Source organism: Solanum dulcamara, chromosome 5 (assembly GCF_947179165.1).
Source record: "Solanum dulcamara chromosome 5, daSolDulc1.2, whole genome shotgun sequence".
NCBI classification, from domain to species: domain Eukaryota; kingdom Viridiplantae; phylum Streptophyta; class Magnoliopsida; order Solanales; family Solanaceae; genus Solanum; species Solanum dulcamara.
In genome coordinates this window covers 59,651,982-59,668,678 of record NC_077241.1, presented here as the reverse complement: position 1 = coordinate 59,668,678, position 16,697 = coordinate 59,651,982, and the positions used below count along the sequence as shown (strand labels likewise).

General features: G+C 32.3%; 1 protein-coding gene across 1 annotated transcript; it reads left to right on the top strand.

Moving 5' to 3' along the window:
• Positions 1-6,921: 6,921 nt before the first annotated feature.
• On the top strand, positions 6,922-8,238 carry LOC129889268 (zinc finger CCCH domain-containing protein 20-like). The gene has a single exon (XM_055964499.1). It carries the CDS (start codon positions 6,977-6,979, stop codon positions 7,943-7,945), a length of 969 nt encoding a protein of 322 aa, XP_055820474.1. The 5' UTR covers positions 6,922-6,976; the 3' UTR covers positions 7,946-8,238.
• Positions 8,239-16,697: the final 8,459 nt, after the last annotated feature.

The window sequence follows — 16,697 nt, the reverse complement described above, 5'->3', positions numbered from 1 at the left end:
TGAGTTTTGAAGAGAGTCCAATGAGACTAAATGAGTTAATTTGAAAGAGTCCGATGAGGCTAAATGAGTATTTTAAATATTTTACTCACTTAATAACTATGCATGTATTGAGTCTTGGGAGGAGTATTGAGCACCGAATTGGGTAAGAGTATAGTCCATACTCGAATCCCATAAACTACGCTGCCAACGTAGGAAGGAATTGTACCATGTCAGATGTTTCCCTATTTTATTGTCTTGAAATGATAGGACTTGATTGATTGACGGATCCATGATTGGTTTGAGCTGTTCATACCTTGGCAAGTATGAATGGACGGAGCAACGGCGTGACTCGTTGTGCATCACCTATATATAGGTGGTGGAATTGTTGTCGGTTAGAGAAACTCCCAAATTGAGTGGTTTGTGCATGATATGATTGGTTCGATTGAGATTGGTTGATGATTGAGTTGCATTGTACAATATTGCATAATTTAATTTGCATATTTATTGAGTTGAGTCCTTTGAGTTAATTATTGAGTTGATTGTTGAGTTGATTCTATATGACCGGATTAGGTGATGTGCGATGGATTGGATTATATGATATGTGATTGGATAGTGTACGATGGAAGGGTATATTATTGGATTGGATATACGATATGATTAGATTGAATCGGATTATACATGATTGGATGGGATCGAATTGTAAATGATTTAATTGAATTATATTGTACATGATTGGATTGAATTGTATGGTATAGGATTGGTATTTGTCAAAAAAATTGTATTCTTACCTTGGACTTATGACACTTTGATTGAGTCTTTCTTATCTTTCTGAGTTGAGGTATTTGAACCAACGTTACTCTCCCTTGAGGTATGTTTCATTCTGCTATATTACATATTCGTACATTCCATGTACTAACGTCCATTTGGACCTGCATCGTTTCATGATGCAGAGACAGGTTTAGGAGATCGTTAATAGGAGCATCATCGAGGATCTATACACACTCAGCGTATTGGTGAGTCTTTCTCTACATTCGGGGGACACCGCTTATATCATTCTTGCATCGAGTTAGCCCTTTTTATTTTGGTTTGAGGTAGCCATGAACATGTCATTGGCACCAAATAGATAGTAGTGATAGAGGCTTCATAAACTAGATAGTGATGGGTCGATTGAGTATTTTCTTTTCTTGAATTATTTTGTCGAACTATTTTAATGACAAAGATCGGAGTTTGATTTGTTGGCTCATCGCCTTTCTTTCTTGAGTTAGATCGTTGATTTGGATTGCCCGCCAAATTATTTTTTTATTTTTAAATCTTCCGCTGATGGAATGAATGAACGGATGTGTGATCAGGCTATGTGGTTTGCTTGGGAGCCAGAAATGGTTTCTGAGTGCCGGTTACGTCTAGGGTACCCTCCCGGGGCGTGACATAAAATCTTGAAGAAATTCAAGGGTTTATGTTGTAAAATCATGAAGAATACTTACCATGACTTACTAGGATTGAAAAGAACTTTGGGGGCAGTTGGGGTCGACCAACGGCTTAAAAGTGAGAAAATAAACTTGAAATAACATTTTTATAAAATCTGGAAAATTTGATATACATATGATATACATGATATACAGGTGATATACATGATATACGAACCCTTTTATGATTGGTAAAATGATCCACGACTCATAAATCGGTTCCATGGAACTTGATCAAAAATTTCAAATCACGAAACCCATTTCACGAGTGGAGTCTACTGGTCGTAACTTGACCTACGACCCATAAGATCAGGTTTATAGCTACTGATCTTGAAAACTCTGATCTGGCAGTCTCTAGTAAAATGGTTATAACTTTTTAATCCAAACTCCAAATGAGGCAAACTTGGTGGCGTTGGAAAGAAAACTCATAAACTTTTAATTTAATAGATCATAGGCCACCTAATTAAGTATGTTCTGAGAGATATAATCACTTGAAGTTTACTCTTGCTTTTTCTTATGCTAAAACTTAATCGGTAGAAGATCTTTGAACTCGACTAAGTAATAGAGGTTCCTTATGATCCTAATTCACATTAAATACACTTCAAATACTTAAAAATTGATCCTAACATATATATAAAATTAAAATTATCAAGTTCTAGCCTATACGCATATGAAGAATGGTTCAGGTCTTAGCTTATAAATTTTTAGGGTGTCACATAGGCTAACCAATTCTGGTGAATTAAGCTATCTTCCTGTATTTAAACTAAATGAGGATATCTAGCTATATTCCTATCCTAGGCGTGAATATACCTCTAATTCTAGTTAGAAAGTAAAACACATTTCTTATGTCGTTGGTTCTGCCCGAAGGTTCCATCTCCCGAGTTTACAAAAAGTTTATAGATTTAGTCTAATGGTATCTAAGTATTACAGTAGTATAAATAAGAACATAAGAACAACTAATAATGATAAACCACAATAACCAACTCAAAATAATGTTATACAATTATATTTTGCAGCCTCAACCCTAGAACGAGGCTTTCTAGTCGCTAATGATTCGAATAACAATTGTATGCACTCCTTTTCTAGTCGCTAATGATTCGAATAACAATTGTAAAGTAATGAAAGGATGCAAGAAAGAAACCTGAAGAAACTCCTCCAAGTTGTCCTAGAAATCCCCTCCAAAGTAGGTCTATTAAAATATCACAATAGTGTCCTATTATAGTAGAAAAAGTGTGCAAAAATTTCGGTCCCAAGTCGGTGGCACAGACTTATAGTGGAGCAAATTGTTTGTTGAAATTCAAACTTCATGTCCAGATTCGTGGCATAGATGTATCACGGAGTCAAATTACTAATTTAAAGCTATAAGCGCCCTTTCTTTAATAATATTGTAAGCGACGTATTCCCGCGAAAAATGTGGCTGATTTGTTCTTTTACCATGTCATCCACACTCTCAAAGTCAAAAAACACTGTCCAACTCTGCGGCACGAACTTGTCACATTATTTTGTAATTTCTGCTTCAACTTCTATTTTCTTGGTTTTTATACACTTCTTGTTCATGCATTCACTATAGTTTTTTTAAATTTCTTAAAAAAGAGTCCAATCCTATATGATACCGATAGGTTATCAACATGACAGAGTAGCTGTAACACTCCAATTTTTTTTTTAAACTAAGATCCAAATCATTCTTCATATGAGTATAGGCTCAAATCCAATGATTTATAATTGTATGTTATGTGTGAGATCAATTCTTAAGTGTGGAAAGTATATTGGATGTGAACTAAGGATTATAAGGGACTCATTATATATGAAGAGTTTTGCGACTTAATACCAAACAAATGAAGGGCATTAAAGTCTTCTTTCAACCCTTTTTGACTGTTCTTCAATTCAAGTTATGTGCTAAATGTTATGCTTATTTTTTTGGATACTACGTAGTCTGCGTGAACCGTTATGCGAAGTGGATGTCAGCTGCACGGCTGCGCAGAAAAGGTAGTGTTACTATTAATGTGGCGCGAAGTGCCGCATCAACTAGCTTTCAGTTGCGCGATCGCGCACGTTACTTCGGAGTTTTAAGTTTTCTTTTCTTTTCCACGCTCTACGAGGGGTGTTTTTGTATTTCTTTCATCACATAACCCCAAACCACGACTATTAACTTTTCCCAAAAGCCAAAGTCAATCAGTTTTCATTACTTCAACCCTCACATTCTCAAAAAAAGAATTTCTACGCTTAAGAACTTCAAAACCACACCAAGGTTAGGGCTTATCTTCAAGGTTTTTCTTCAAGATTCATCATTAAGGAATTTAAGGCTAACCTAAAACATGGATTGAGTTCTCTCATGTGCCCCATAGATGTGATAGGTTGAATTGTGAAATGATTGGAGCCTTCTATAAATGATTTCCTTGAACTTTCCCTAAATCCTTGAATATTTTCACATGTTATTAACTGATTGAAGGTTTGCAGGATTTAGTTTCTTGAACAAATGATTTACATATTTTATTTCATAAACCGTACTATATATTGACTGTAAATGACTATATATATGTATTGATTGGAATAAAAAGCATGAATTGGGATAACTATGAATGTGATTGACATGGAATATGAACGAAACTTTGGTGGAACTAGAATGTCCTTTGTATCTCCATAAATTGAACCCAAATGATTTAGCACAACACATTGTTGTCATAAAAGTATATCTAAACTACTATTGAAAGGTGTGATCGGAATTGATTGGTTGAAAGGTTTGATTGAGATAGAACTAAAAAATTGATAAGTGTCCAAATGAGACATGTCGAATGACTAGATTGAACTGATTTAATTTGAATCTTATGAGTATATTGAGTCATGGGAGGAGTATTGAGCATAGAATTGTGTGAGAGTGTAGTTACAACTCAAATCTCATGAACTACGTTGCAAGCGTAGGATGGAGGGTTAAACTTCTTAAGTCCCAAAATGATGGACTTTGATTGATTGTGGATCTAATAATAGTGATTCGTCCTTTACACTGGCAAGGTATTGGACGGGTGTGGCAATGATACTGCTTCGTTGTACATCATCGACTTATAGGTGATGGTTGTTAATTAGAGAAACTTCCAATTAGGATATGATCTTGCATGATAAGATTGTTTGATAGAAATTGTAGATGGTTGAGTCGATTTGAAAATTACTTGCTAAATTCTAAAATCTTGCACATCCTTTGAATTGATTGATGAGATTGAGGTAAGTGTTGTTGACTTTTTCTCCTTCCGGACATTTTACACACTCGTATATTTCATGTACTGACGTCTTTTGGCCTACATCATTTTATGATGCAGATACAGGTGCTAGAGATCATCAACAGGCGCTTCGTTGAAGATCTACTTCTTTCCCGAGAGTGGTGAGACCTTCCTTATTTTCGTAGGGATCATATTTATTTTAGCTTTACTTTGAGTATCCTCTTTTAGGTAGCCATGTATTTGTCATTGGCACCTTCTAGATAGTGATAGAGACTTCATAGACGGATAGTGATGATGTTGATTCATTTGTTTGGTTTTCAAACTATTCTTTGAATTGAAGTTCATTTGAGATTGGTTTTAAAGTGCATTGTGCTTCTTTGAGTTGTTGAGCCCATCCAAATGTCTTTTAAATTTGTATTGAGTCTTCCGCTGAGTGCATAAATGAATAAATGAATGTGTAATTGGACTAAGTGGTTCGCTTGGGGACCAATAATGGTCTTCGAGTGCTGGCCACGCCTAAGGGTACCCTCTCGGGGCATGACAGTAGCATAGAGGATAAAAGCATAAATTTCCCCCTGAAGTTATACCGAAAAGTCAGTTACCCACTTACACTATCATGGCGACATATTATACATCTAAATTACATAAAAGTGAAACTATTATACACCTAAATGCATAACATCACTCTCATAGTATGTGGTGTATTACACTCGCTGCTATGTGTCGCCACATCATCGTCACGTCAGAAATTATAAATTTTTATATATTTTTTTCTTTATTTTCTTTATTAATTAACTTTTCTTTTATTAACTATACTTTATACTAATTAACTCTTAATTAATTCTTAACTACCTATCCGATTTTTTATATTTTTTTCTTTTTTTTCTTTATTAATTAATTTTTCTTTTATTAACTATATTTTATACTAATTAACTCTTAATTAATTATTAACCACCCACCCGACCACCCCCAAACCCCAATCGTTTTCTCCACCAAAATGGGGAGAAGAATTCTTCTTCTTCTTAATGAATTTTAAAGAGAAAAGAATCAAGATTCAAAATGGGGAGTAAATAGAGGTGGATGTAAAGAAGAAGATGATAGGTGGGTGTGAAGAATAAAGGATGTGGGGGTGGGGTAATTTTGTTTTTAATTTTTTTTTATTTTAATGGATTTTAAAAGAAAAAAAATCAAGATTCAAAATGAAAGTACATGAAAGTGGGTGTAAAGAAGAAGAGGGTAAATGGGTGTGAAGAAGAAAAGATGTGGGGGTGGGGTGATTTTGTTTTTTTAAAATTTTTTTTTTTACTTTACAAAATCTGACGCGCTTTTTTTTTTGCCACATCAGTTGTATGGGGGTAATAATTTCACTTTTAGGTAGTTTAGGTGTGTAATAGATCGCCATGATAGTTTAAATGTGTAACTGATTTTTTGGTACAACTTCAGGAGGGAATTTATGCCTTTATCCTCTGTGCTACTGTCACGCCTTGAGAGGGTACCCTAGGCGTGGCCGACACTCGAAGACCATTCCTGGTCCCCAAGCGAACCACTTGGTCTAATTATACATTCATTCATTTATGCACTCATCGGAATACTTAATATGAATTTAAAAGACATTTTTCATAGTTATGATGCGGATGTTATACACAAAATAAAAAAATAAAAAATAGAGTAGGTGCGTAAATAGTTTGGGACCATTAACGATAAATAGTTGGGAAAAGGATAAAAAATGATTAGGCGGGTCGGGTTCATGTTAAAAGAGAAAAATGGTAATTTCAATTGAAATTGGGTAATTTAATTTGATTTGAAAATTTTCGTCCAAGTAAAAATACGGATAATAAATTTTGTAACAGTAAAAATAAAAATACCTAATAAATAAAAGTTGAGGAATAATTTTTTTTTTTTTTATATAGTTTAAAATTGAATACAATTTGAATAAATAATTTCAATAGTTTGCCCAATTGATGTAGTTTTCACAATAATTAGCAAAGGAGTTAGGCCCCAAAAGGTAAAAGATTCAATAAATTTAAATTGAATAAATAGGCAAAAGTACTGTGCAACGTGTCCATGTAAATCGGGAACCAATCCTCGAAAACCGGGCCAAGCGGGATATTATCTATTGCTTTTCTTAATTGAGTTTTTACCATATTAGAGTAGATAAGGGTAAACTGAATATATTTTAACCTAACCATGGTTAAACCCAACCTCTTAACCATGGTTAGTAAAGCAGTTTATATTGCTGCATCCATCAGCTTCTTCTGAAGGGCATGGTGAGGAACAAGCAGTAAGAGATACACCACCATACAGTATAGCAATCTTCCAAAAATGATGATTATCGGCCGGTCACCTCACTCACATCCGACCGTCCAAATCCCTCCTTGGGATTTTACGGATGATCCGACGGTTGATGTTTACTCCCCATTTTCTGCTAGCCCTGATTCTGCTTTCGATGCCTTGAAGGCGTTGCAGCGTTACCTGCCGTCGAATGGTAACGACGTTATTTTTGACTCTGATGGGTTGGACATTCCGGTGGATGCTTTCTCATGTGATAACTTCCGTATGTATGAGTTCAAGGTGAGGAAGTGTGCACGTGGAAGGTCACATGACTGGACCGAGTGTCCGTACGCTCATCCCGGTGAGAAGGCTCGCCGGAGGGATCCTCGGAAGTATCATTACTCAGGTACTTCTTGTCCGGAGTTTCGTAAAGGTCAGTGTAAGAAAGGTGATGCATGTGAGTACGCTCACGGCGTATTCGAGTGTTGGCTTCACCCTGCTCGCTATCGTACGCAGCCTTGTAAGGATGGGACCCACTGCCGCCGCCGCGTGTGCTTCTTCGCGCACACACCGGAGCAACTCCGTGTTCTCCCTCAGAACAGTCCGAGAAGCCATAACGAGTCGTCTGACGGGTCTCCGGGTCGACTCGGGTTTGAATCGTTCTCGTCGTCTCCGCCGCTCGACTCGCCTCCGTTGACTCCACGTGGACTGGCTGAGTCGATGCGTAATATGAAGATTGGGATTGTGAGGGGTGGTATGCGTACTATGCAAATGGGTTCTCCCGGGTTTGGTTCACCACGGAGCCCATCAATGCTCCGACCCGGATTCATGAGCCTGCCAACAACTCCGACCCGGAGTGGAGCGGCGGTGTTCGATCAGTATTGCGAAGAAGAGCCAGCGATGGAGAGGGTAGAATCTGGTAGGGATCTCCGAGCCAGAATGTATGCTAAACTAAGCAAGGAGAACTCTCTTGACTTGGGTGCTCCGGATGTTGGATGGGTTTCCGAATTGCTGAAATGAATTCGGGTGCGGGTACGGGTTATGAACTTTTTTTGCTGGTAATGGATTTCCAGATCTGTGGCCTCTCGACTTTTGTAAATAGTGAAGGATTATTGGTGTAAATACTTTAGCAGTTTGGGCTGGAGAGATTAGCCTTTTAATCTCTATTTTGTGTTTGCTTATTTGGGCGAGTTTGAATATTTGGTAGTACATAAGGAGGAGAAGGGATCTTTCTTAATTGCAGGGGCTGCAGATGTATATATGATTTTTAATTTGTATCTCATTTTTGCTAATGTTTAAAGCTTTTTTTCTAAGTGCTTCTTGCAACTGTGGTTCAAAGTTTCTTGATCTGAATAATGTTTTTATTGTTTCTACTAGCCTTCAGTTACAAAAGGGAAACACTTTAAATCTTGAATTTCATTTCATACGTGTTGGAGATAATCTTGAAATCAATGTCCTGCCAAATCATCAAGGAATGAAAAGTTAGGTTTTGTTCTTGAGTGGATATGGACCACAATGCCAGCTTGATTGATGTATTTTTTTGAGTTTCTTCTATAAAGAGTATAAATAAAAATCATTATCCTACTAGGTAAGGTTGCTTGTATTTTGGTTCATGATTTTGTGTATCTTTGGAAAGAGGCAAGGGGCAAATGCCATACGGGCTGGCTGATTCAATGTTTCATGTCAATTTTGGGGGATATGATAATTCATAGGAGGATAATGTTTGATGTGACTAGTATTTTGTCATTATAGAACAAGTTCCATTCTCTAGGTTTACTTATTATATCAACGTCTTATTCGTGGTCTTGAAATTGATTCTATATTAGTATTTTTTGCCCCCCATTTTTATTTTCTACTTTTGTGAAAATTTGACTTTATGAGATTAAGCCAAAGTTATTAGCTATTAGTTGTTGACGTCTCACACAAGTACCACTCTCTGTGAGTTCAAAGCTTTAGAAAATTTGTTTGTGTATTTTTTTTTTTTTTACTTTTAACCATTTTGTTGCAGCTTTGGCTTGAGGACTTTAAATTGAAGGATTTGAAGTTAACACTCTACCCTTTTCAGATACCCAACATTAGAGTAGAAGTAGAGAAGTTAGGTTAAGTAGATAATTGAATTTTAACTCACAGTTTTGTCATGTTTAGATTTGGTGGGAGCATTGTCTGTAAGTAATAATTGTCATTTACATGTGTTGTATTTTAGTTATTGCATTAATATATTTTTTTCCTAAATATTTTGATTTGTTTCATTGGAGTCAGAGTTTTCAAAACAGCCTTTTTACCTTTCAAGATAGGAATAAATATAAAAGTATTTTTTACCTTATGTGAATACTACTAAAATTATTTTCTTAATTTTAATTTTTCTGTTTGATTTTATTTTGATATAAAATTTTTAAAATAATTAAATTTTAGAATTCTAAATTAAAAATATATAAAATATACTAAAAATACAAATTAATAATAAAATTTTGAAACAACCCTCCGTTCTACTTGTGTGAATCCTTATCCAAGTGAGAACCCCTAACGAAAAACATAAATTTAGGAAATCTTAAAGAGGGAGTACATATTTATTTATGAAAAGAGAGATTAGAAGGGGTGACATGGATGCTTGAAGTGATAAAGCTGTTCTTATCCTTTGTTTAGCTATCACATCTTAGTGTCATTATACTATTTTATATCCTTGATTATCACGCCTTCTTTAATTACCGCTAAATAGATTGTACTTGCTACTTTTTTATTGTTATCCTTTTGAAATCTTCAAGGTGTGGACGAAATCTTTTTACTTGTGGTACTTGTAATGATTATTCCTTTTCCTCAACACCTTTTTAGTCCGTTCTAATTTTTTTTTATGATTAAAAATAATTTAATTAATTTTAATTTTTTTAATAAATTAATTTATAGCTATATAAATATTTAAAGTTCATCTTAAATTATAAATGTCAAAAATAATTTAAATTTTTGTATCAAATTAAACACGTCATATATATTATGATGGAGAGAGTATAGTTTATTTGAGAGGAAATAGTCAACTTTCCCTCTAATCTATATCCTAATTTTCAACTATGCACTTTGATTTCAAAGGGGTCATATCATTCTTCCTAAATTGTTTCAAACTGAATTTATTACCTCTTTAAATATTTATGTCACAAAGTGAGTGTATTACATTCTTTTGGAAAAAGTGAAAATCAAAAATAAATATTAAAATAACAATTCTTCTTTTAAATAATTTGGGGGGTGGGGGAGGGGGAGAGTGTGATAGAACTCATGTGAAATTGAAGTGTATAATTTGAAATCCAAATATAGATTGGGGTATTTGACTAGTTTTTACTTTATTTGGTCAACATGAAGCCACTTGAACTATTCTTTGTGGCCATTCTAATAAACATCTCTCCGTTTTTTTTAGTTTGATTATTTTAAATTCGCGAGTAAATACCAAGAATTTTTCCATTACTAAATATCTTTCCATTTCAGCTGATTTTACTTTTTCATCGAGCTTCACTTGTTTCTCTGCTGCTAAAGCATATAGGCGGCCAAAATTGAGAAGTAATAATGCACTTTTTAGTTCTCTTTGGAATTTCAAAATTCGCATGTTCAACTCATTTAATATACGTCAAATAAGCTCATTTAAGGCGATTAAACAGTCCGCGCCAAGGCTGAAGAGGTTTTTCATATTTTAGAATTTGTGTTAAAAATCAAATTTTATTTTATTTTTTGTTAAAATGAGACCAATGGTCCCACGATGTATCCATATTACTTTAAAAATTTGAAAAGGTTATTAGATATATTGATTAAAATGTTTGTCATTCTATCGAGCTACTACGCTCTTGAAACCTCGTAAATTCGCTTTTCTTCATTAAAAGACTCTATAATAGATAAAATTGTTATTTATTATTGTCATCAGCTCGACCCACACATCGTGAACACTACACACAACTCAAACCTGGCCTACGTATCCTTCCATTCACGAACATGAAGATCAAATATCCTTCCTCTTCAACGTAATCTAGGGTATATTTACATATACAAACACCCCTGAACTATGGAATTTTTTTTAAAATATCGTTCATCTACCTTTTAGTCTAAAAATACTCTTTTATTCATCTTTTTGATCTAAAAATATCTTTTCATTTACCTTTTTGGCTAACTATAACCCTTAAAATTAATAATCCTCTTTTTATTTTTAAAAGTATTTATCATGTATCATTTTCTTATTGGATGAAATAAAAATACACGTCCACTAAATATTTTTCATAATTTATCTAAGCCAAAAATAATATACCTCTTCAAGAACCCCCCTTCCCCCTTCCATTTTTTTAAAAAGCGATGTTGATAAACAAAACTATGATTTTTTAATCTGGTTAACCAAAAAAAGAGTCTAGTTTTTTTTTTTTAGTTTTTGGCTTGATTTTTCTTTTTTGTTTAATAACACTTTTTTTTTACAATCGTATAAATAAAATAACTAAAAGATTTTAGTTATACGTATAATTAAATAACTTTTTAGTTATTACAAGATAGTAAAAAATATTTTAAACTAAATTAGTTATTACAAGATAGTTAAAAATAAATAAATAATTTCTTTTTATTTATTACAAGATAGTTTTTAGATAGTTATTGTAAAATTATCTTATAATAATATGTATTGTTGACACCCAATTTTGATCAACCTATAACTACTTTTTGAATCGCTATCTTACTATATAGGTGTTTCTCAAGAATTATTTCTTTATTAAGTAAATGAGTTTATATTTAGTTTTACTAATAAATCACATATTTTGACATTCATAATTTACAGTATTTTGCTATTTATTAATATTATTACTTTATCTTTATTATTTTTATTCTTAATTAAAATAACGAGTTTCGTATGTTCGAATATCTTTACATGTCTATTTAGTATTTATTATATATATGTGTGTATTTTTCTTTATATAAAAAATATTGCTTAACTACGTTTAGTTTATAATTTACTTATTCATATTAATATATACATATTACATATCTATTTTAATACATCTTATATACATGTGCATAAAAAGTTATTACTTAATTAAGTTTATCATAAATTTTACTTAATTATATTAATTATACACATATTTTAGTACGTATTATATACATACGGGCATCTTCTTTATATATATATATTATGTTATTAATTAGATGGCAATATATTTAATTTTTCCTCCATTTTATTTAAGGAAAAATTATCTAATTACACTCCTTTATTTACCATATTTTTCATTACTCCCATCCATTTTAAAAAAAATCAAAAATTCCTTCTTTCCGTACGGATACATTAATTCATTCATCCTGATACAATAATTCAGTAATTCGAATACATTAATTTTGATTCATAAATTATCTCTATGTTCAATGTATCATGCTTTAAATATTACATGTTGATATATAAAACCCTAATTAATGTATTCAGATTACAGAATTAATGTATCTGAATTATCATATTTTTAAGGGATTTCTATAAATTGACAAAGGGTAGGGGAAAATGGTAATTAGACCTCAACACTATGTGATTCAAAAAAAATCTACTTTATTTAAAGCATAGTTCTTTTTAACCCAATTCATTTCAATTCTAGCCTAATTAAATTCAATGTGGTCTAATTTTAAAATTGAACTTTTAATCACAACCGTCCATTATATCTCGATCTATGGTCATGATTAACTCCTATTATTCTTTTCTATTTTCAATTACCCACACCCAAACCCTAAGAAAATTTTCCCATTTTTTAGACTCTCTCTCTCACACACCACGTTTCTCCCACTCTCTCTACTCTTCATCTTCTCCAAAGAGAAGAAAAGACACAATACGCCGCACCTCACGCTCCTCGATCTCCTTCTACGTTGTACCACTGCAGCGAAGAACCACCACCGAACCTGCACATCCGGCAACCTCCACGCATATCTGCTGTATATAGAAGACAACCAGCACCATCGACGAAGAGCACCAAGCAGCCACCACTGCTCTTCATCTCCTCCATGCAGCAACCACAACGAACGTCTCCGGCGAGCTGCTGTCCGAAGAAGACAGCCACAACCGCCTATAAACAGCACCTCCAACTGGACGTCTACCTCTTTTTTTCTCTGCCTCAGCCTCTACTCTTCCCCCATCCTCGTTCCAGCAATTCCAGCGAAGATCCACCGGCATCACCGATGAAGATCATTTATCTCACCACTAATTTCTCTTTCAACATCTACCGTGGTCTCTTTTGGTATAAATCCCAATCGAAAAATGAGAAATAAGGATCTGTAATTAAGAAGAATGACCTGTCTTCAAGTCCTACACTTGGTCATCATTTGTTATTAGCGGAGGTCCTGCTAGAAATTTCGTAGCATATCCGAATCTTGTCGCATTATATATCACTTTTTCATTGTTTTCCCATAGGATACTTAAAGCACAGCAGCCGCAAAGACAACAACGAACCACCGTGGCTAAATCCTTACAAATCAGAAGATTTCCAAGACCTCATTAGTTCAAACACGGATCTATTGCAGTTTAATCATTATTTATTTCTTTTATTACTTGCTTTCTCTATTAATTAGTTCTAAAACTTGTCATTCACTATTTATTTTTGTGATTTGGATTAACCACTATCTCAAGATTAGTTTTTTTTTTATTGATATCCCATTATTATATTAGCCTTTGTTAAAATACCATTGTGTGTTGATTCTTTCTAGATTATTTAGAACTTTAACATCTTTCTATTTGTTTAAAGGTAGTATGTCCCTTCGTGAATTGGTGTTAATACGTCCCTGTATTTTTAACACTATTAGAATTGTTAATTCTTGATTTAACTTGATGAACCTTGATTTGATAATTGTAGTCTTAATTTATTGAATATTTTTTAAATTGAGTTGAATAATTTCATTACAATTATTGATAGTGGGCCCTCTTGGCATAACATTTTGACTTTTGATGCATCTTTTTGAATAAATTTCAGAACAAATCTTGAAAATCAGATGTGGTTTGATTTTGTTGATAAAATTTTGAAAATCTTGCTATCTCCTTTGAAATGGATTACTCTCTCACTGACTTATTTGGCTGAAGTTTGAATTTAAAATCTGGCCAATTGTCTTTATTGATTTTATTGTCTTTTATCCATAGGTTTATCACTATAAAAAGTGACATACACACAGACAACAAGGAGGAGACAGAAAAAAGAAGAAGAAAATACACAGAGAGGAGAAAAACAAAAAGAGGGACACATAATTCTTTCATTTTTTATTTCAACACCTCATATTCATTAGAACACAAAGAGACTTTAAACAAAATATCATTGCTTTTAAGTTCTTTTCTTTTGCATTTTTGCTACTCCGTTATTTGTTTGGATCTGGGCTGTTGCTACTTCTTTCTTTTTGCATATAGATAAAACTCATGTTAACTGGTTAGTAATTCTTTTTTTATTTTATTATATAATCTTTAATTTATGTATATCTTGTTAAAAAAAATATGGAGAGACTCTAGGTTAATCCCTATCCTTCCTTATATGTGTATTATTCTATTGTGTTTTAGATGTATGTGCTATCATCTTCTCTGTTTATATAAAAGCTGCATGATTGTTGCATATTTTGTTATTGTATTTCCTTTGTATTTCTTTATGGCTTAGAAGATTTTGAACTAGATCTCAGGACACGATGAATTTTCTCGGTTGGAAATCACATCGGAAAGATTTATTTATTTAGATTCTTCTCATTATGTGTATTTCTTTCTATAAAGTATTGCTCTATATGATTCTATATAATGTTGTAAACAATCTATATAATGAAATAACTTGGGGGACTATCTAGGGGGGAGGGGAGGGAGAATATACGTGATACTTGCATTTATTTTATTTTTATCATGATCTATGTTTTGTGCTAGAATTAATTAGTCAAAATAATTGAAATCATGCTCTTTCGTTGTGTTTGAATTTAATAATAACTTAAGTGTTCATAGGTGTTTGCATGATCATTTATCAATTACATATGATTTTTAATCACATTAATTAAAATTCTTTGCAAAAATGTGAATCTTACTACAATGGTTTTGAACATCCTCTAATGAATCGGTCTAACTTTTACATTGCTTGTTCAAATTTATTAAATTATAATTATTTAAATCCGCTGGTTAATTACTTAGTGCCATCCTTATAGGCTCTAAATAATAGCTTCACCATGCCGACCAGTTAGATATCATCTTCATATGATTTATTAAATAAATTCTGACATGTCAATTGAATTATATTACTTAATTTACAAATATTTTTAGAATGTTATTCCACATAGATATCATGCCTATATGATTTGAATTTATTTTCAGCATATTATATCATCTAGAAAATCATGCCTATAGGACTATAAATATTTTCATCATGTTATATTATAAAGAAATCATATTTATAGAATTTAATGAATGTTTTCAATATATACTTTATTTAGAAATCATGGCTATAGGATTTAATAAAATGTTCAATATGTTAGTCATTTAGATATCATGTTAATAGGATTTTATGTTAATATCATATAGCCAATTATGTCTATATTACTGAATGGATATTTTAGTAACTATAAATCATATTTAAATTTTAGCATGTTATAAAGATATAATGAATATTTTTCAAAAGGTTACTTTAGGTAGAAATCATACCAATATGTTAAAATTAATCTCGCTAATTAATCATGCCCAATGTTGGCGGCGTATACTTTTGTCAATTTAGATATCATGTTCATAAGATTTAATTTAATATTTTCAGCATGTTAATATGAATAGAAATCATGTTCATAGGATTTTATATATATATATATATATATATATATAGAAAACATGCCTATAAGATTTTAATACGTTTTCACATAGAGACTATGCCTATATGATTTTAATAAAATTTAGCATCTTACTAATTAGAAATCATGGTCATAGGATTTTACATTTTCAATGTATTAAGTCTATATATTTAAATTAACAACATTTCCAACATGTCATTTAGAAATCATGTTTTGTAAGATGAATGATAATTTTAGCATGTTTAATAATAGACATCATACCTATATAATTTCAACCAAATTTTAGCATGTTAGTTTATATAAAATTATGTTTAGACTTTAAATAATTTTCAATGTATTATGCATTTTAGAAATCATACGTATAAAAAATTAAAATAATTTTTAGCATTATATCATGCCACATAAAATCATGTCTATAAAGTTTTATTCATTTTCAACATAATAATGCATATAGAAATTGTGCCAGGATTTCATAAACATTTTAGTACATTATTTGTGTAAGATCAATCTAGTGACACATACACTTGTTATGTCAAGACTTTTCATTATTTATCTGTGTTTTCAAACATGTTAATTAATTAATCTAGAGGCTTACTTGAGACTCTATGTGCTAACTGCTCGTCCTATTTGTTTTGTTTGACGTTGTGTCTAATTAGGAGCCTATAATTTCTTTTAATCTAAAACCTACCCAATTAGTAAGTTCAATACCTATTGGACATTAAGTTGGGATGTCAGACACCTTTTAGGACGTTAGTTTTTATTATTTTATTTAGATCGCTTTAGGATTATAATAATAAATAAACTCAGGAGGGGCAGGGGTAGATAGGCCCTTCGAAAATGATGGAAGGTGACCCGAGCAGAAAAATGATAAAACACTATATTTTTATCTTCCGATTAATAAGCCGGCTTTGATCCGAAGAAGATAAGATCATATATATTTTTATCTTGTCAACCTTTAAATATTTTCGTTTATATATATTTGGAATAGTTTAATGTT